This window comes from Ovis canadensis, chromosome 2 (assembly GCF_042477335.2).
Source record: "Ovis canadensis isolate MfBH-ARS-UI-01 breed Bighorn chromosome 2, ARS-UI_OviCan_v2, whole genome shotgun sequence".
Classification (NCBI taxonomy): Eukaryota; Metazoa; Chordata; class Mammalia; order Artiodactyla; family Bovidae; genus Ovis; species Ovis canadensis.
The window spans coordinates 237672062-237689818 of NC_091246.1; the positions used below are offsets into that span (position 1 = coordinate 237672062).

General features: G+C 42.5%; 1 protein-coding gene across 6 annotated transcripts; it reads left to right on the forward strand.

Annotated features, from left to right (window-relative positions):
* The first annotated feature begins 566 nt into the window (after positions 1-566).
* GPR148 (G protein-coupled receptor 148) lies at positions 567-17501 on the forward strand. Of its 6 annotated transcripts, none has more exons than XM_069578614.1 (4): positions 567-853; positions 4798-4949; positions 6679-6756; positions 13970-17501. In XM_069578614.1, exon 4 carries the CDS (start codon positions 13992-13994, stop codon positions 14907-14909), a length of 918 nt encoding a protein of 305 aa, XP_069434715.1. In that variant the 5' UTR covers positions 567-853; positions 4798-4949; positions 6679-6756; positions 13970-13991; the 3' UTR covers positions 14910-17501. The 6 variants fall into 6 exon arrangements, with proteins under 6 accessions (XP_069434715.1, XP_069434716.1, XP_069434717.1 ...); XM_069578615.1 differs by having other exon boundaries at positions 569-853; positions 6679-6741; XM_069578613.1 differs by having other exon boundaries at positions 605-853; positions 6550-6756.
* The last annotated feature ends 256 nt before the right edge of the window (positions 17502-17757 follow it).

Consider the following 17757-nt stretch of genomic DNA (forward strand, 5'->3'; position numbering starts at 1 on the left):
TGCCAACGGAGGTTATCTTCAAGTGGCAGGAATATGAGGAATTAAAAATCTTGCTTTTTAGGTTTGTCTGCATTTTTCATTTTCGACTGCATGCATGCATGATTTGAATAAAAATGAAAACTCTAAATATGAGGATAAGTTGACACATAACACTTGCAATGCAATTAATTGCTTAAGAGATTTAAAGCAGACGTGTTGGCAAACAGGAACTATGAGTTTTCACAGTGGTACCAACTGTGCTTTGCAGAAGTTTCTAACTGTCTTTCTCTTGCCTCTGTTATGAAATTGTGGTCATTCCTAAAGGCGTAATCTGAGATCTTTGAAGGTTAGTCTGGTTTGAAACCACTGGTTCCAGTGGTTAGAATTTTTCTCCAATGTTAGGGTAGGAAATATTTTAGCTTTCTCTAGAGACATTTTCACTTGTCACCTTCAAGCACTATGAAGGGGGTCCCAATACCATATGGGGTGCAGAGCACATGTGTCTCTTTGCAGAGGAGCCTCTGTGCACAGAAGGGGAGGAGCTGGCCCTGTTCCCCCACTTCCTTCTTGGACAGAGGGTGCTGAGTGTTCCTTCAGGAAGTGGCCACCCTAGAGAGTCCCCAGCATTCTCGGCACCCTGAATCACAGTGTGACACTGGCTGTAGGCACCACAGAAGGGGCCCCAGGTCTGAAGACTCAGGGTGTAGGAAGAAATCAAAGTGGAATACGTGTCTGGCTTCACTTCTGTTAGATGCTGGGTATCGGGAGTTCTTCCTACAATTCATGAAGAAACTCCTGCTGCTCTTCCACGTACTGTATCCTAGAAAAGAGAACTTGTTCCACTGGCAGGAAAGACTTCTACTGGTGAAAGAAGGTAAGGAAATCTCATGGCAGCCTGAGCGTCCCATGACTCACTTTTATTTCTGCTTGAAATTGATTCCCAGCTATGCATCTTCAGAAACGTGATTTTATCTGATCTTGTACTTCCAAAATTATTCTCACTGCAATGGGAAGAAACGAACTGGCAATTCTGTGTCATGGTGAGAGCTGTACTTACGAAAAGGATCAAAATACTCCCATTTGAGAGGTCAAGGCACTCTGGTCTCAGTCGGAAAATATATGTGGGAGAGGAAATGAGGCCAGAGGGTGGATATTGGGTGGTCTGAAGGGAACATTCTGTGTTTCTCCTGGTAATGTCATCCACTCCCTCCCACAGGAATGGATTAAATAAGCGCCACTCAGGGAGGAACCCTGTTTGTCTTGTTCAGTATTGTACACACAGCATCTAGAACGATCAGAAGTGCTCAGCACATCCATGATGAATGAATGGAAGGCCAGCTAGTTGAATGGATGAATCCTATTAATTCCTAGGGGCGCTGCCTATGAGAATTTCCCCTGATGCTTCTGGGAAGAGTAGACTCCCTTCACTGGGTTTCCATGACATTTTTTAATTAAACCTCTTAACTCATAGTGTTGAAACTATTTGCTTATGTATCTGTTTTCCTTCAAAGACCGTGAGCTCCACAAACGGATTCTGTCTTATTGTTCTTTTTCCTTAAGTGGGATGTTGTTTTCTTTTCTTTTAAACTTAATTTTATTTATTTATTTACTAGTTTTAGTTGCAATGGGTCTTTACTGGTGCGCATGGGCTTTCTCTAGGTGCACTGAGTGGAGGTTACTTTTCCTTGTGGTACACGCTTCTCATTGCGGTGGCTTCTCTTTTTGCAGAACACGGCCTCTGGGCACATGGGCTTCAGTAGTTGAGACTCACAGACCCTAGAGTACAGCCTCAGAAGTGTGGCTCACAAGCTTAATTGCCCTGCAATTCTGTCTTATTTTTCCAGATAGCTAACTAAAAACATTTCACATAGTACTCTGGCACATGGTAGATATTCATTGAATACAATGATATTACTGTGGCAGCCTTGTGAATATCTCAGCTTGTGGGAAGTACTTGTTGAGTGGATCAGGATATTACATTAATCAAGGCCCCTTTGCTTCTTTGGTGTTGGCCTTTGCTTTTTGCTGCTTCCCAGGGAACAAGTATCCTTCTTCTTATTATTATTTTTCAAAAATATTTATTTTTATTCATTTGGTTGCTCCAGGGCTTAGCTGTGGCATGCAACTCTTAGTTGTGGTATATGGGATCTAGTTCCTCAACCGGGAATCGAACCTGGTCACCCTGCATTGGGAGCACAGAGTCTTAGCTGCTGGATCACCAGGGAAGCCCCAGAAATCCTTTTATTTTCAGCTGTTATTACAGTATCCTCTCTGCTCAGGATACTGTAATACACTGAATGGTTTCCATGGTTTACGTTATCTATTTTCAGCTGTTATTACAATATCCTCTCTGCTGAACCACAAATATGCTGAACGGTTTCCATGGTTTACATTGCCAGGGTCAAATTAGTCACCTCCTGATGTTATGCAAAGAGACACCTTAATCTTATCATCAAGCCCTCTCTGTATCTTAGAATTTCCACAGTTTGTTGTGATCCACATAGTCAAAGGCTTTGGCATAGTCAATAAAACAGAAGTAGATGTTTTTCTGGAACGCTCTCACTTTTTTGATGATTCAATGGATGTTGGCTAGTTGATCTCTGGTTCCCATGCCTTTTCTAAATCCAGCTTGAACATATGTAAATTCACAGTTCACATACTGTTGAAGCCTGGCTTGGAGAATTTTGAGCATTACTTAGCATGTGAGATGAGTGCAATTGTGTGGTAGTTTGAACATTCTTTGGCATTGCCTTTCTTTGAGATTAGAATGAAAACTGACCTTTTCCAATCCTGTGGCCACTGCTGAGTTTTCCAGATTTGCTGGCATATTGAGTACAGCACTTTCACAGCATCATCTTTTAGGATTTGAAATAGCTCAACTGGAGTTCTATCACCTCCACTAGCTTTGTTCGTAGTGATGCTTCCTAATGTCCACTTGACCTAGCATTCCAGAATGTCTGGTTCTAGGTGAGCTATCATACCATTGTCGTTATCTGGGTCATGAAAATCTTTTTTGTAAAGTTCTTCTGTGTATTCTTGCTACCTCTTCTTAATATCTTCTACTTCTGTTAAGTCTCTACGATTTCTGTCCTTTATTGAGCCCATCTTTGCATGAAATATTCTCTTGGTATCTCTAATTTTCTTGAAGAGATCTCTAGTCTTTCCCATTCTATTGGTTTCCTCTATTTCTTTGCATTGATTCCTGAGGAAGGCTTTCTTATCTCTCCTTGCTATTCTTTGGAACTCTGCATTCAAATGGGTTTATCTTTGCTTTTCTCCTTTGCCTTTAGCTTCTCTTCTTTTCTCATCTATTTGTAAGTCATTTTGGCTCATCTCTATTATCACCTACGATCCTCTCTTCTGGAGGCTGCACTTCCTCCTGTAGGTACATTTGCCTTCCAACCAGGTCACAGTTCCCTGAGGACCAGGTGGGGATTTACATGGCATCACTGGTAACTCTGAAAAAAGCAAGTGGTCACATGTGGGCATCAGTCCTCATCCAGAAATAATATTCAGTGTTCTGAGATCAGGAATCTGGAAAGTCAAGACCTAAATTGAGTGGCAGACACACATTTGTGAGCGGTGCAGGCTGACAGTCAGAAACAAGGCAAATACTCAAGTAGAGTAAAATTGGCAATAACCAGGAAATGGTGATGGAGCCTGACGCTTTGGCAGAGTTTGCTGCAGCAGCACACGTGCACAAGGACCTGACGGATAGGTTCCTGGAGCCCATGGATGTGGATAGTTTCAGTGGCCGAGGAGGTGGGGAAAGGGAAGGCTGGAAATTTAGAGTTATCTTGGAAGGTTCTTTGAGTGCTGGTGCAAGGCTTCTAGACCAGAGTGACACAGCTGTGCATTTATTGGGAAGAACCAGCTGTATGTATTCATCTCAGCCATTGTATTCTTATTTAAGGCCTCCCCCCACCCCCACCGCCTGCCAGGGCTTCCGTGGTGGCTCAGCTGGTAAAGAATCCACCTGCAATGTGGGAGACCTGGGTTTGATCCCCGGGTTGGGAAGATCCCCTGGAGAAGGGAATGGCTTCCCACTCCAGTGTTCTGGCCTGAAGAATCCCATATAGAATCTATGGGGTTGCAAAGAGTCGAACACAACTGAGCGACTTACACTTCCACCTCACCTGCCAGAAGGCCTTGCATCCTGTACTGTATCCATCCAGTTGTGTTGCACACGGAGAATCCCTCTGATGACTGCTCCTTGCTCCTTGAGGAGGTAGCTTCTCCGTGTCAGCATCCTGAAGGTTTGGAAACCCTCTTAGTTATTTGAGCCAAACTCTAAAGCTGGCCAGTATCTAGATCTAGCTAACTGCACCGTTCATGTGTTTCCTAAACCAGATACTTTCCTGACTGATTCTTCCTCTGTATCATCTGTAAGTTTGTCTTTATCAGGTTTGCCCTTAACTCCTGTCCACAGTTCCAGCCTGTTTTTTTTTTTTTCTTTTTCTTTCTTTTTTTTTTTTTTTTTGAGCAGTTGTAGTTTCCTAAAGGCCTTCTTTGGGCTTCCCGGGTGGCGCTAGTGATAAAGACCCACCTGCCAATGCAGGAGATGCAGGAGGCATGGGTTTGATCCCTGGGTTGGGAAGATCCCCTGAAGGAGAGCATGGCATGGCAACACACTCCAATATCCTTGCCTGGAGAATTCCACGGACAGAGGAACCTGGCGGGCTACAGTCCGTAGGGTTGCAAGGAGTTGGACACGACTGAAGCGACTTAGCATGCACGCACATATCGAAGGATTCTTTACAAGTTTCTGTTTTCCTCAAACAGGCTTATTAAAGGTTTTGACGCCCTTACTTTTTCTAGGAGGTTTTCCCAGCTAGCCCCATGTCTGTACTGCTGGGGATTCATCTCAACATCTCCCAGCCTGATTTTTCATGCAAGAGAAGAAAGAATACCTTCTCTAGAACCTCCTTTTGGGAAAAAGAGAAAGGAACCCACCTGTCTTTATTTTAAAGGTTTGTGGTTTCGTATATATTCTTCAAGGTAAAATATTTGAAACTTGTCTATGTTTTTGCCATCTTTCTCATAAATGATACCAACTTCTCAGAACAGGGAAACAGTTAAGACAGTCCATGAATTTTCACTTTCAATTATTAGATTTGTTTAAAATCTTATAGTTAATACATTTTTCAGGTCTAGAGAGTTGGTTTTGAGTGACATGTATAATACGAATGACGCAAAGATATCTGGTAAAGATAAGAATACTGGGACTTTCCTGCTGGTCCAGTAGTTAAGGCTCCAAGCTTCCACTGCAGGGGGCACAGGTTCAGTTCCTGATCAGGGAAGTAAGATCTCACATGCCTTAAATAATTTTTTTTTTAATAAGCACCATGTTAACCCAGTAATGTTTATTATATGTAGATTTCAAAGTCTAAGGAGTTCTTTTCCATAAAACCAATCACACCATACAAAAAAAGCTTAGTAAGACTAGTTAAAATTCAATTGTACTTTAATTTGGGGTAATGAAATCCAATCTGACAGAAAGTTTACGATCATCCCTGAGGCCGAATCAGAGTGAGAAAGCCAAAGCATTTCATGAAAGCTGCTGATTGCAACTTTGCCAAGAGTGTACTGATGAAACATCCAGTTCACTGCTAAAGCCAGGCGTGGTCCTCTGAGACAGAAAGAGTGTGTTTATTGCTTAGGATGGGGCAATTATCGTAACTGTGCAAAGAAAGGAAACCATAGGCTATGGACCAGAGGACTGCCTGCTAGCAAACACAAAATTCACCATTGTGGCTGTTGTATGTTATTTTATAAGCTTTAATAATGATAAAGTCATATACAGGTAAGTTAACTTGCAACTAGCTTAATAATTGCAACAACGTAACAATAAAATCATCACAATATTGTAATTAGCCTCCAATTAAAATAAATTAGTTAAAAAAGTTAAAAAGATAGCTTTAGCATATTTCAAAAGTAAATGCCGCAAGGTGAACTCTTGTTATTAATAGAAACTGATAGACCAAGGACAAAAATCCTTTCAGATTCTGAGAAGTAGTATTGAGAATCATTTTCTCAGCAGTATTTAGATTGCTGCTTGCTTTTTGTGGTTTATAGACATCGTATTGACCTTTGGCATTCCGAGAAACAGGCAGGAAAGGAGAAAGGCCAATTATTTACTACCTGCCAGAAGATTCAGGATTGTGTAAACGCCCTAATCCCAGAGCTGTGGTCTGTGTTGGTTTCTGAATATCTGCAGCTCTTGATCTATGCGCATAGGCAATTGGAATTCACCAACCTATTGAGTCACTGTTCATCTCTACCAGTTTTGTTCCTTGGCTAGTCCCATGTAAATGCAGAGAGCTCCATCCAGGTAGAACTGAATGCTTGTTTTATTTTAACCAGTGTACCTTAATTTCATATACATTCATTACTTAAGTTTCTATGATATATGAAAATGCCATTTTCGTATGATACCATTATAGTTAGCATTGCATAATCTTCTCTGAAATTCTGGAATGACCCCCATGCTTTATTTCTGTTTTCATAGTACATAGATGTGCATACTACAGTGAGATCTGCCGTTAATTTGTGTCCTCTTTGTTCATACAGATATCATCATTACTGTAATAAGTTGGATCACACACATCTATCAATATCTAAGTCATAAAATGGAAGAGCTTCATCACCATTTTTATGAGCAACCTTCTTTCCAATACTTCTTGAATATTTATATTCCAGGTCTGGAGATTTGTTTCAACCTGCCCTTGTGAATGGGTTGCCTGGTGTTTCAAAAATCTCAAGGTATTCAATAAAGACGTGAGTGCAAAATTTTTTTATTATTATTAAAGTACAGTAGATTTACAATGATGTGTTAGTTCCAGGTGACCAGCAAAGTGATTCATGTATGTATATGTGTATGTGTTTGTGTGTGTATACCTTTTCAAGTTTTTTTCCATTATAATCTATTATAAGATATTGAATATAGTTCCCTGTCCTATACACTAGGTCCTTGTGCCTTATCTATTTTATATATAGCACTGTGTATCTGTTAATCCCAAATTCCTAATTTATCTTCTTCCTTTGCTCTCCCCTTGGGTAACCACAAGTTTGTTTCCTATGTCTGTGAATCTGTTTATGTTTTATAAATAAGTTCGTTTGTATCATTTCTTTTTAGATTCTACATAGAAGGAATATCGTATGATATTTGTTTTTCTCTGCCTTACTTCACTTAGTATGATAATCTCTAGGTCCACCCATGTTGCCATAAATGGCAATATTTCATTATTTTTTATGGGTGAATAATATTCCCTTGTAGATATATACCTCATCTTCTTTATCCATTCGTCACTGGGCATTAGGTTGCATCCATGTCTAGGCTATTGTAAATAGTGCTTCAGTGAACACTGGATACATGGATTAATATTATTTTGAATTATAGTAAGTATTTTCCAGATATATGCTCAGGAGTGGGATTTCTGGATCATATGGCAACTCTACATTTTTAAGGAACCTCCAAAGTGTTCTCTCTGGAGAAGAAAATGGCAACCCACTCCAGTACTTTTGCCTAGAGACTTCTGTGGACAGAAGAGCCTGGTGGGCTGCTGTCCATGGGGTCACACAGAGTCAGACATGACTGAAGCGACTTAGCATGCATGCATGCATTGGAGAAGGAAATGGCAACCCACTCCAGTATTCTTGCCTGGAGAATCCCAGGGACAGAGGATCTTGGTGGGCTGCTGTCTACGGGGTCGCACAGAGTCAGACACGACTGAAGCAGCAGCAGCACAGTGTTTTCCAGGCTTCCCTCATAGCTCAGTTGGTAAAGAATCCACTTGCAAATGCAGAGGACCCAGGTTTGATTCCTGGGTCAGGAAGAGCCCCCGGAGAAGGAAATGGCAATCCGCTCCAGTATTCTTGCCTGGAGAATCCCATGGACAGGGGAGCCTGGCAGGCTACAGTCCATGGGATCGCAAGAGTCAGACACGACATAAACCAGTACCATTCTGTTCTCCATAGTGCCTGCATCGGTTTGCAGCCTTTTTCTTCATATCCTTTCCAGCATTTGTTATGTGTAGACTTTATTTTTATCTTTTTTAAAATTTTACTTTACAATACTGTATTGGTTTTGCTATATATCAACATGAATCCACCACAGGTGTACACCTGTTCCCAATTCTGAACCCCTCTCCTGCCTTCTTCCCCATACCATCTCTCTGGGTCATTCCAGTGCACCAGCCCCAAGCATCCTGTATCCTGCATTGAACCTAGACTGGCGATTCGTTTCTTATATGATATTATACATGTTTCAATGCCATTCTCCCAAATCATCCCACCCTCTCCCTCTCCCACAGAGTCCAAAAGACTGTTCTTTATATCTGTGTCTCTTTTGCTGTCTTGTATACAGGGTTATCATTATCATCTTTCTAAATTCCATGTATGTGTGTTAGTAGACTTTTTGATGATGGCTATTCTGACCTGTGTGAGGCAAATCATTATGATTTTGATTTGCATTTCTTTAATAATTAGTGATGCTGAGCATCTTTTCACATACCTGTTGCCCATCTGTGTGTCTTTGAAAAAAATGTCTGTTTAGTTCTTCTGCTCATTTTTGATTGGCTTGCTTTTTATTTTATACTGAGCTGTGTGATCTGTTTGTATATTTTGGAAATTAAGCCCTTATCTGTCACATGGTTTGCAAATATTTTCTCCCAGTTCATAGGTTGTCTTTTTGTTTTATGTATGGTCTTCTCTGCTGGCAAATGCATATAAGTTTGATTGTGTCATTAGTTTATTATTTTTAAAAATTTTGGAGGGTAGGCTGTGCAGTGTGGTTTGTAGGATCTTGGTTCCCTTACCGGGGACCATCTCATGCCCTCTGCTGTGGAAGTTTGGAGTCCTAAGCATTGGACCCCCATGAAATTCCCTCATTTATTTTTGCTTTTATTTCTTTTGCTGTGGGAGAGCAGCCTAAGAAAGTATTGGTATGACTCTTCTAGAGGTTTTATGGTGTCATTACTTATAATTAAGTCTGCAAGCCACCTTATGTATGGTGTGAGGAGTTTTCTACTTTCATTGATTTACATGCAGCTGTTCAGCTTTCGCAAAGTCACTTGCCCAGGAAACTGTCTTTTCTCTTGCCTCCTTTGTCAAGGATTAATTGACAGTAGTTGTGTGGTGTATGTCATTTTTTAGGAAGTGTTTTTGAGCATTAAGGAAATGTCATGTTTCTATTAAAACAAGGTCTCTAGATTAAGGAATCTTAGCAGTGCTTAGAAGAATGTCTGCAGATCAAAGTTTTAATCAGAAAAAAATTGGGGAAGGAAGCTGGAGGATTTCCTTTTTTATTAAAAAAAAAAAGTCGGGGAGGGGGCAGGTTAACAAAAGTTCACTGTGTGGGAAAACACTCACTAGAAAAATATGTGATTCTCCTGTCTTTAGAAGTCACAAGATATACCTTCATGGCTTTGTGAGTTCACGCAGTTCCCCATGTCACCTCTGGGAGCCATTACCAGATGGTGAACACTCACAGCTAATACTAAGTGCTTATTCTTGATGTCAAGTGCCCGGTGTTCAGTAAATACAGGCTCCCTCCCTTCCTTCCTGCCCACTTGGAGAAGAAAAACAGAGGCGATCACAGAAGCTTCACAGACTGAAGTGATTTTTAAAGTACCAAAGAAGTAAGGCTGCAGTTAGAAGCAAAGGGGAAGACATGTTTAAAGAGAAGGTTGTAGGTTTATTGTGGGGAAGGAGGTCTCATCATTTGGGAAGGTTTTGGGGGCCATTCTGGAAGCATCTACTTTTTTTCATTGGCCTTCTGTCAGCAGCCAGTAGCTGCTGAGATCATTTCTGAAGTTTGTTTTCGGCTAATGAGGACTTCTCCTTTGCAGTAAGTCTGCACTGGCCCTAGTCTTGGCAGACGCTGCCTGACTGACAGTGGGCACCCAGGAAGGAAAGCCTGTCTCCTTCTCAGAGAGAGGAGACTTTTCCTCCTTCAGAAATTCCCAGGTGCAGGTTCTGGGTTGGGTGGGGAGGGGAGTCTAGCTGGATCCGAGAGAAGTTGTCCTCAGCTTCCTGAAAGTGAGTTAAGTTCTGGCTTCTCGATGCCACCATTGCCTGCATTTTGGCGGAGAACCACAGACAGGCAGAGGAGTGGGAGAGCTCTCTGACAGAAACAAAGGAGGGTTTTTCAGGTACTCTGATGGGGAACTGTGGGCCTAGGGAAGTGGGAGGTGGCCAACAGGAAGTGGGGTGTCCTGTGTGATCGGTTGTTATCATTGTCATTTATAGTTAACGCAGTCATGTCCAACTCTTCGTGAGCCCGCGGACTATAGCCCGCCAAGCTCCTCTGTCCATGAGATTTCTCAGGCAAGGATACTGAAGTGGGTTGCCATTTCCTAGTCCAGGGGATCTTCCCAACCTGGGGACTGAACCCACTTCTCCTGCATTAGCAGGCAGATTCTTTACTACTGAGCTACCAGGGAAGCCCTGTGTGATCAGTTAGGGGTGCATATTTGACTTCTGCTTGGTCCTAAGTTGGAAGCAGGGACAAAAATTAGAGAAGTTGGCAGCTGGTAACCAAGTCTGGCTGTTTGGATTTCACGGAAATTGCTGTCGGAGACCATCATCCAACTTCCCCCAAGTCTGACGTGCCACAGGCAGACTGCCTTCCCAGGCCAGTTACCGTAGATAAGGGCTTGGTTTGGGGGAAGGGTGCTGCAGGTGGTAGGTGAGAGCTGTGTTTTTATATATGGTCTGGCTACACCCATTTGTGGATTCAGTCTCCTGCTGAGGGCGGCTTGTTGCCCTCAGGGGTTGGTCCTAAGCAGGGCTTTTAGGACGAGACCCAGGTGCTTCACTGGGCCTGTATGGACCCACTCCAGCCCTCGCACACATCTGTTTCCTATAGGATTTGCGTAGGGAGGGGTGACAGCTGATTCTGATTTTTTTTTTCAGGACAGTTGTGGACATAACATAAATCTTTGCTGAAGTCTCTTAGCTTCAGTGTCTTATTTCAAAACTGAAGCCAAAGTAGCATTTTGGGCTAGAAGGAAAATTTTAAACTCCAGAAGGAAAAGACTTTAAGAACTGTCATTAAGTGGAGGTTGTATGTAGAGATGAGCGCTGATTATGTGGGTTTGGTAGCTGTGGGTTCTTGATATGCAAATATGCCTCCGAGAAGGAAATATGAATCTGGAGACTGGGAGATTCTTTCTGGCTACGTGATCCTGAATAAATTGCTGGTCTTCTTGAAGTCTCATAAATATATTAAAGCCAATATTATTGCCCTTGCTGATTTTGCAGAGTTGCAGCCTTCCTGGAGATTTCATGTGTTTAAAAGAGTATTTGAAGCCCTTTGCTATGGTTGTACTGTCTTCATTGAGCACATTTCTGCCTTGCAAGCTGCCTGCTCTGCAGAGTGACTGAGCGTTAGTGAGTGTTAGTTGCTCAGTCATATCCAACTCTTTGCAACTCCATGGACTGTAGACTGCCAAGTTCGTGGGAATTCTCCAGGCAGGAGTACTGGAGTGGGTTGCTATTTCCTTCTCCAGGGGATCTTCCTAACCCAGGGATCGAACCTGGGTCTCATTCATTGTAGACAGATTCTTTGCTGTCTGAACCACCAGGGAAGCTCCCTGCTCAGCAGTTCAGTTCAGTTCAGTCACTCAGTCAGGTCCGACTCTTTGCAACCCCATGAACTGAAGCATGCCAGGCCTCCCTGTCCATCACCAGCTCTTGGAGTTTACCCAAACTCGTGTCTACTGAGTCAGTGATGCCATCCAACCATCTCGTCCTCTGTCATCCCCTTCTCCTCCTGCCCTCAATCTTTCCCAGTATCAGGGTCTTTTCAAATGAGTCAGTTCTTTGAATCAGTTGGCCAAAGTATATGAGTTTCAGCTTCAACATCAGTCCCTCCAATGAACCCCCAGGACTGATCTCCTTTAGGATGGACTGGTTGGATCTCCTTGCACTCTCAAGAGTCTTCTCCAACACCACAGTTCAAAAGCATCAATTCTTCTGCGCTCAGCCTTCTTTATAGTCCAACTCTCATATCCATACATGACTAGTGGAAAAACCATAGCCTTGACTAGACGGACCTTTGTTGGTAAAGTAATGTCTCTGCTTTTTAATATGCTGTCTAGGTTGGTCATAACTTTTCTTCCAAGGAGTAACTGTCTTTTTATTTCATGGCTGCAATCACCATCTGCAGTGATTTTGGAGCCCCCCAAAATAAAACCAGCCATTGTTTCCACTGTTTCCCCATCTATTTCCCATGAAGTGATGGGACCAGATGCCATGATCTTAGTTTTCTGAATGTTGAGCATTAAGCCAACTTTTTCACTCTCCTCTTTCACTTTCATCAAGAGGCTCTTTAGAGTTCCTATCAAATACCACTCTGTAAGCAGAAGTGGGCATATCTTATTAGCTTCCAACTTGGGGCAAGTGCTACTCTTAATTTTAATCATGCAAGCCTCCTTATTATCTACAAAATGAATCTGAACTCTTAGAATGGAATCAAGGCCCTTCAAATCTAGCCCTGGCTTTAGTCTGTCCGTAGTCCTCTCAGCAAGCCTTCACTCTCCCTAAAGGAATCAGAGGTTGGGTCTCAGGTCTTGGGAGGGGGCCTGGCAAGGCAAGGCAGGCCTGTCCTAGAAAGCCAGGGTTTCTATTCAAGTTAGTGAGATGGGGAAGGCGTAGAGGTGGGGCAGTCTTGTTCTCAAGAATAAGGTACAAGCCCAGATACTCCAGAGCCCTTGAGGATGTGCGTGAGGTTGACTCTGTGCCTGTAGAGAGAAAGGATGCAGAGCTTGGTGATGCTCCCTGGCTGTGATTTAAGGAACCCAAGACCAGAGAAGTAAAGTGAGTTTGGCATCCAAAGTCATATTCCTTACTGGCAGCAAATCTAGGCTCAGAGCTCCATTCATGTCATTCCCCCAGGCTAGGGGTAGAGTGTTCCCTCTCCGGGGTCTTCACACCATCACTTTGGGGGCTCTCCGTTTCTCTGGTGGTGCTCTGTGTGCTCTGGGAGCAAGGGATTAAGGAGGAGGCATTTAATGCAGGCAGGTGTGCATTTTCCAGTTTTTTATTGACAGGTTCTAGGGTAGGATTTTGATGGAAAAATCTGCAGCTGAGAGAAAGCCTGCCAATGACCATTACAATTTCTAGTCCTCTCTGAAGAACTGGAGAATCCAGAGAATAAAAGCCTGGAGTTCAACAGCGTGACGCTGGCACACAAATCTATCAGAACAGGGCAAGTGCTCCACAAACGATGACAACACACTATGTACGAAAAACCTTATGCCTTCAGTAAGGGATTTCATGAGGAGCTTTGGTATTGGCAATTCTCAGGAAGTTGCCTAGATGTGACTTGCCATTATCTCCATTGTGACTTGCCCTTTGAGAAACCACTAGCATTGACTGTGCCTCTTTAGGGTCCATTTTATATATTTTGCTCTCTAGGAGCCAGAGTAAAGGAACAGAAACCTATTTAAGCTAGCTCAAATAATCCAGGGGGGTGTGATATTTTTAGAACCTAAGGCAGAAAATGCAAGGCATCTTAGTGGAATCAGAAACCCAGGTTGCTCTCTGTCTTGCAAGGGCTTTTGTGGTTCCACTTTGCTCCTCTCCAACCTCTCTCTCTCTCTCTCTCTCTCTCTTCCTCTTGTCTACACTCCAACATGAGTGACAGGTCAATTACATGACATCACAGTCAGACTACGTTCTCTGAGAATCCTTGGGTTGGATTCTTATGGACTCAGCACAGTCTGCAGAACAACTTTCCCTGAGACAGATACTCCCTCACTCTTGGTCCAATCAACTTTGATGGAGGAGAAGGAAGTCTGGAGGAAGTGAGACAGCAGATGACTTCTCTCCTTTCTTTGGTCCATGTCAATACTCTTGAAAGTTGTCATCGCCTATAGCAAAAAATGGGCAGCCTGTTCCTTGGGACTGTATGCAAGGTCAGAGAGTCAGAAAACCACGCAAGAAACTTTAACACAGATTCATTCTTTCTTAATCTTTTCTCCTGCAGGAGCCAGGTTGCCCCGAAGACCATGAACTTATCTTCTGAGCACTGCAACATGTCAGACTGGCTGAGGCTGGAAGCAACTGTGAAGGTCTCCGTGTACATGGTGGCTTTCTCCTTCGCCACGCTCATCACGGTCATCATTATCACCATCATATCACAGAATTCAAAACTGAGGAAAGAGGTTCGATACATCCTCCTCTGTCACCACCTGCTGTGCATCTCCTCCTACTGTGGCCTGGGGGTGGTTTTCCAAGGGATGCGAGCCTTCCTGGCCAACAGCCCCATCCTGGTATGCTGGGTGGTGTTTGGGGCACAGCTGAGTGCTGGAGAAGGGATCCTCTTCACTCTGGCCTTGATGGCTGCCCATACGTACCTGATGATCTGCTGGCCCTTGACATCTGTGTCCTTTATAGATTCCACTAAGTATAAGATTCTGGCTGGGACTTGGCTCATTATTCTACTGAAGAATGCTTGCCTCTTCCTCATAGAGGGCACTGGCCCTACTCAGATTGCTCTTTTAAAATCTGAACCCCTTTGCCCAGTGGTCTTGAATGGCATTCCTGCCAGAGCCATTGGCATGGTTTTCCTTTTCCTTCTTCTGTCTATCATTCTTGTAAGTTACTCCCTGATATACAAAGAAGGGAAACGGGCTGGCCATTTTAATAGGTCAAATATCAAAGCAAGGAAAACAGTCCTTATTCATTTAGTACAATTGGGCTTGCATATAATACCAACTCTGTTATTCATTGGTTTGGGAAAGATGTGTGGAGTGTTTTTCTTTGCTTTAAATCTGGTGCTTTTTGGAGTCTTTGCCTTTGCCCAGTGTTGCAACCCTCTGATCTACGGGCTCTGGAATAGAGAGTTGCAAAGCAGATTATACCACTGTATGTGCGGTCAACTGTGGTGTGGTCACCGTGGTGTGACTAGCAGAGTGTCAGTTTAAATAAAAATTCAGCCGTTTTGAATCAATAACGCTAGTCCTAACGGACCACCAGCTAGGGTTGAGCATTTGCTATTCTCTCAACCAAAAACTGATGCCTTGATTTGATTTTGAGAGTAATATGAGTAAACCAAAGTTATCCACCTGACTTACAAACTTTGACTACTGTGTCCACTGAATCGGACTCAGAGAAATCATTTTATGTCTTTAATTCTATACCCAGATTAGCATTTTGGGTAACATGCCTCATTGTGTTTCAGGAGTTGAGCAGTTTTTTTTGGTGAATGCACTTGTTTTTAGAAACCAAGAAACTGACCATGGTTGATAGATAGGGAGAGAAGTTTGGCTGTTTCACTTATATTAAGTAGGGGCAGGTTTGGCTCCATGTGATAACAAGTCAGCAACAAAATGAGAGTGACTTTAAAAAGTTAGAGGTTGATTTTTTTCCTTATGTAAAAGAAATCTGGAGCTACACAACCCGGGCCTATGTGGTGACTCTGTAGGCCGCAGAGATGATTCCCTTCTGCTCTGCCATGATTAGTGTACTACCTCATGACCCAGGATGGCTCTTAGTGCTCCTGCCATCACACTCACACTCCAGCCAGCAGGAAGGAGGAAGGGGCACAGAAGTCTCGGTACCTTCCTTCTAAAGACACTTTTCAGAAGTTGCAAAACACTTTCTCTTACATCTAACTGGCTAAATTTTAGTCATTTGGCTATGACCTAGCTTCAAGGGAGAGTAGCAGTGTAGCAGTGTTCTGTTAAAAGTTGGGTTTCTTAATACGAAGAAAATAAGTAAGAGGAGATATTGGATAACAAAATTATTTCAGGGACCGTTTTTCTCTTGACCAAATAGAATACAAAGAAAGACAATGGATAGATTATGATCATCATAAACATATACTCTACCTTTTAAAATGATATGTAGATACAGAGTTATCTGTTCTGGATCCCAGAAAACTTTAATTGTATTATGTCAAAGAGAATGGCATCAATAAAGAGATCACTAAACTGGTTTAAACATGGGAACTCATAATTTAAGTCTAAGTAAGTTTGGGGCCGTAGTATGAAATAACTTCTTTCACAGAAGTCTCCATATGAAATTTATTTAGATAAAACACCCATTTCTGAATCAGTCAGGATTCAGTCTAGAAACAGGAACTGTTACCATAAATATATTGCCCCATAAAGATTTAATACAGGAATTGGATGCATACAAGTCATTGAAAGGGCTAGGGAGTGGAAATCAGGGGACAGCATTTATGGATATCAAGAGCCAACCAATGCAGCTATAACCTGGAGGTCAGGCAGGCGCTTCTTCCACTGCCTGCCCCACCTCACCCTGTCCCCTAATGTTACTCATGACTGTGCGACTTTGTTTGGGGAAGAAATAGCAATAGGAAGATGGCCTCTGCCTCCTCCATCTTCCATATCTCATGCAATTGCCTCTAACTGGCAGAACTTAACTGGCACCCAGACTCTAAGAACAAAGGAGTCTGGGAAATGTAGTTCCTAGTTTCACAGAATTGGCAGTACAGAAAGGCAGCCTGAAAGGTGTATAAATGAGGATTGAATGATCCAAATCATGGGATCCACCTTTATGATATTTATATTTTCAGCTAACAAAACAACAAGGACAACAGATGCCACGTATTGAGCAATTCTTATGCTCCTGATACTATTATGAAAGCTCTTTTATACACACTCTATCGAGTCCTCCCAACAATTTTCTAATGTAGAGATTATTATTCCTGATTTACAAATGAAAAAGGCTGACGCTTATAAAGGTTTTACGGGAGCTTAGGAGGTCAGGATCATCCCTTTAAATTTCCATACACATGACTTGACTCAGGGTGATCATTTCATCACCGTTGAGAGCTGGACCTGTTGCTTGGGAAATTCGGGCCTTGGTTTTCCACTTTGCTTTGGGTGTGGACAGCTGGCTTGTGGAAAAAAGCTCCTTTTTACTGATTGCTTTGACCACACTCTACACCCTTAGGCCGCCTTGGTTTCAGATACTAGCAGCTGCTGGATCATGTGTCTGGACTCCGTTTTGGCTTCCAGTTCTTCTTATGTCCTCTCTGGGTATTCATTCTAAATTTTCCCTCTTCCTCTAAGAATAGCTCTGAGGCTTCAAAGCACCACCTTCTCTTTCCCTTGTGCAATTCTCTCTCCAGGGCAGGCACGAGTCTCTTACCCTCATCTCCCAGCATCCAGTACAGAGCCTGATAGATGGCAGATCTCAACAAACAATAAACTAGACTCATCAGTCAGAGAGACATGCCTTTGTACAAACTCTCTCCCTACAAAAACCAAGTTGTTTCTTTGTTTTTGTTGAAATATTAAGCAATCTGAGAACAGAAAGAGGAAGAAAAACTAAAAAATTGCCCAGGCTTAACTTAATTGTAAGACCTAAATCTAATACTCACAATTTAATTTAACCTCAGAACTTTAAAAACTGTTTTCTAATATCAAAAGGTAACTTCTACTTGTACAACTGATCATTAGAATGGTTGTTTTATACTTTCAAATGTAAATCATTGCTTTTTAAAATTAAATATTTTGAATTGGGAAGGTATAGTATAAAATTCAAAAGGCTCAAAATGGTATTTAATGAAAATTAAGTCTTTCTCTGGGCTTCCCAGGTGGTGATAGTAGTTAAGAACCTACCTGCAAATGCAGGAGATGGACCCTGGAGGAGGGTACGGCAACCCACTCCAGTATTCTTACCTGGAGAATCTAATGGACAGAGGAGCCTGGAAAGCTACAGTCCATAGGGTCACACAGAGTCAGACACAACTAATGCAACTTAGCCAACAAGCACACATCTTCCTCCTCCCCATTTTTCGAT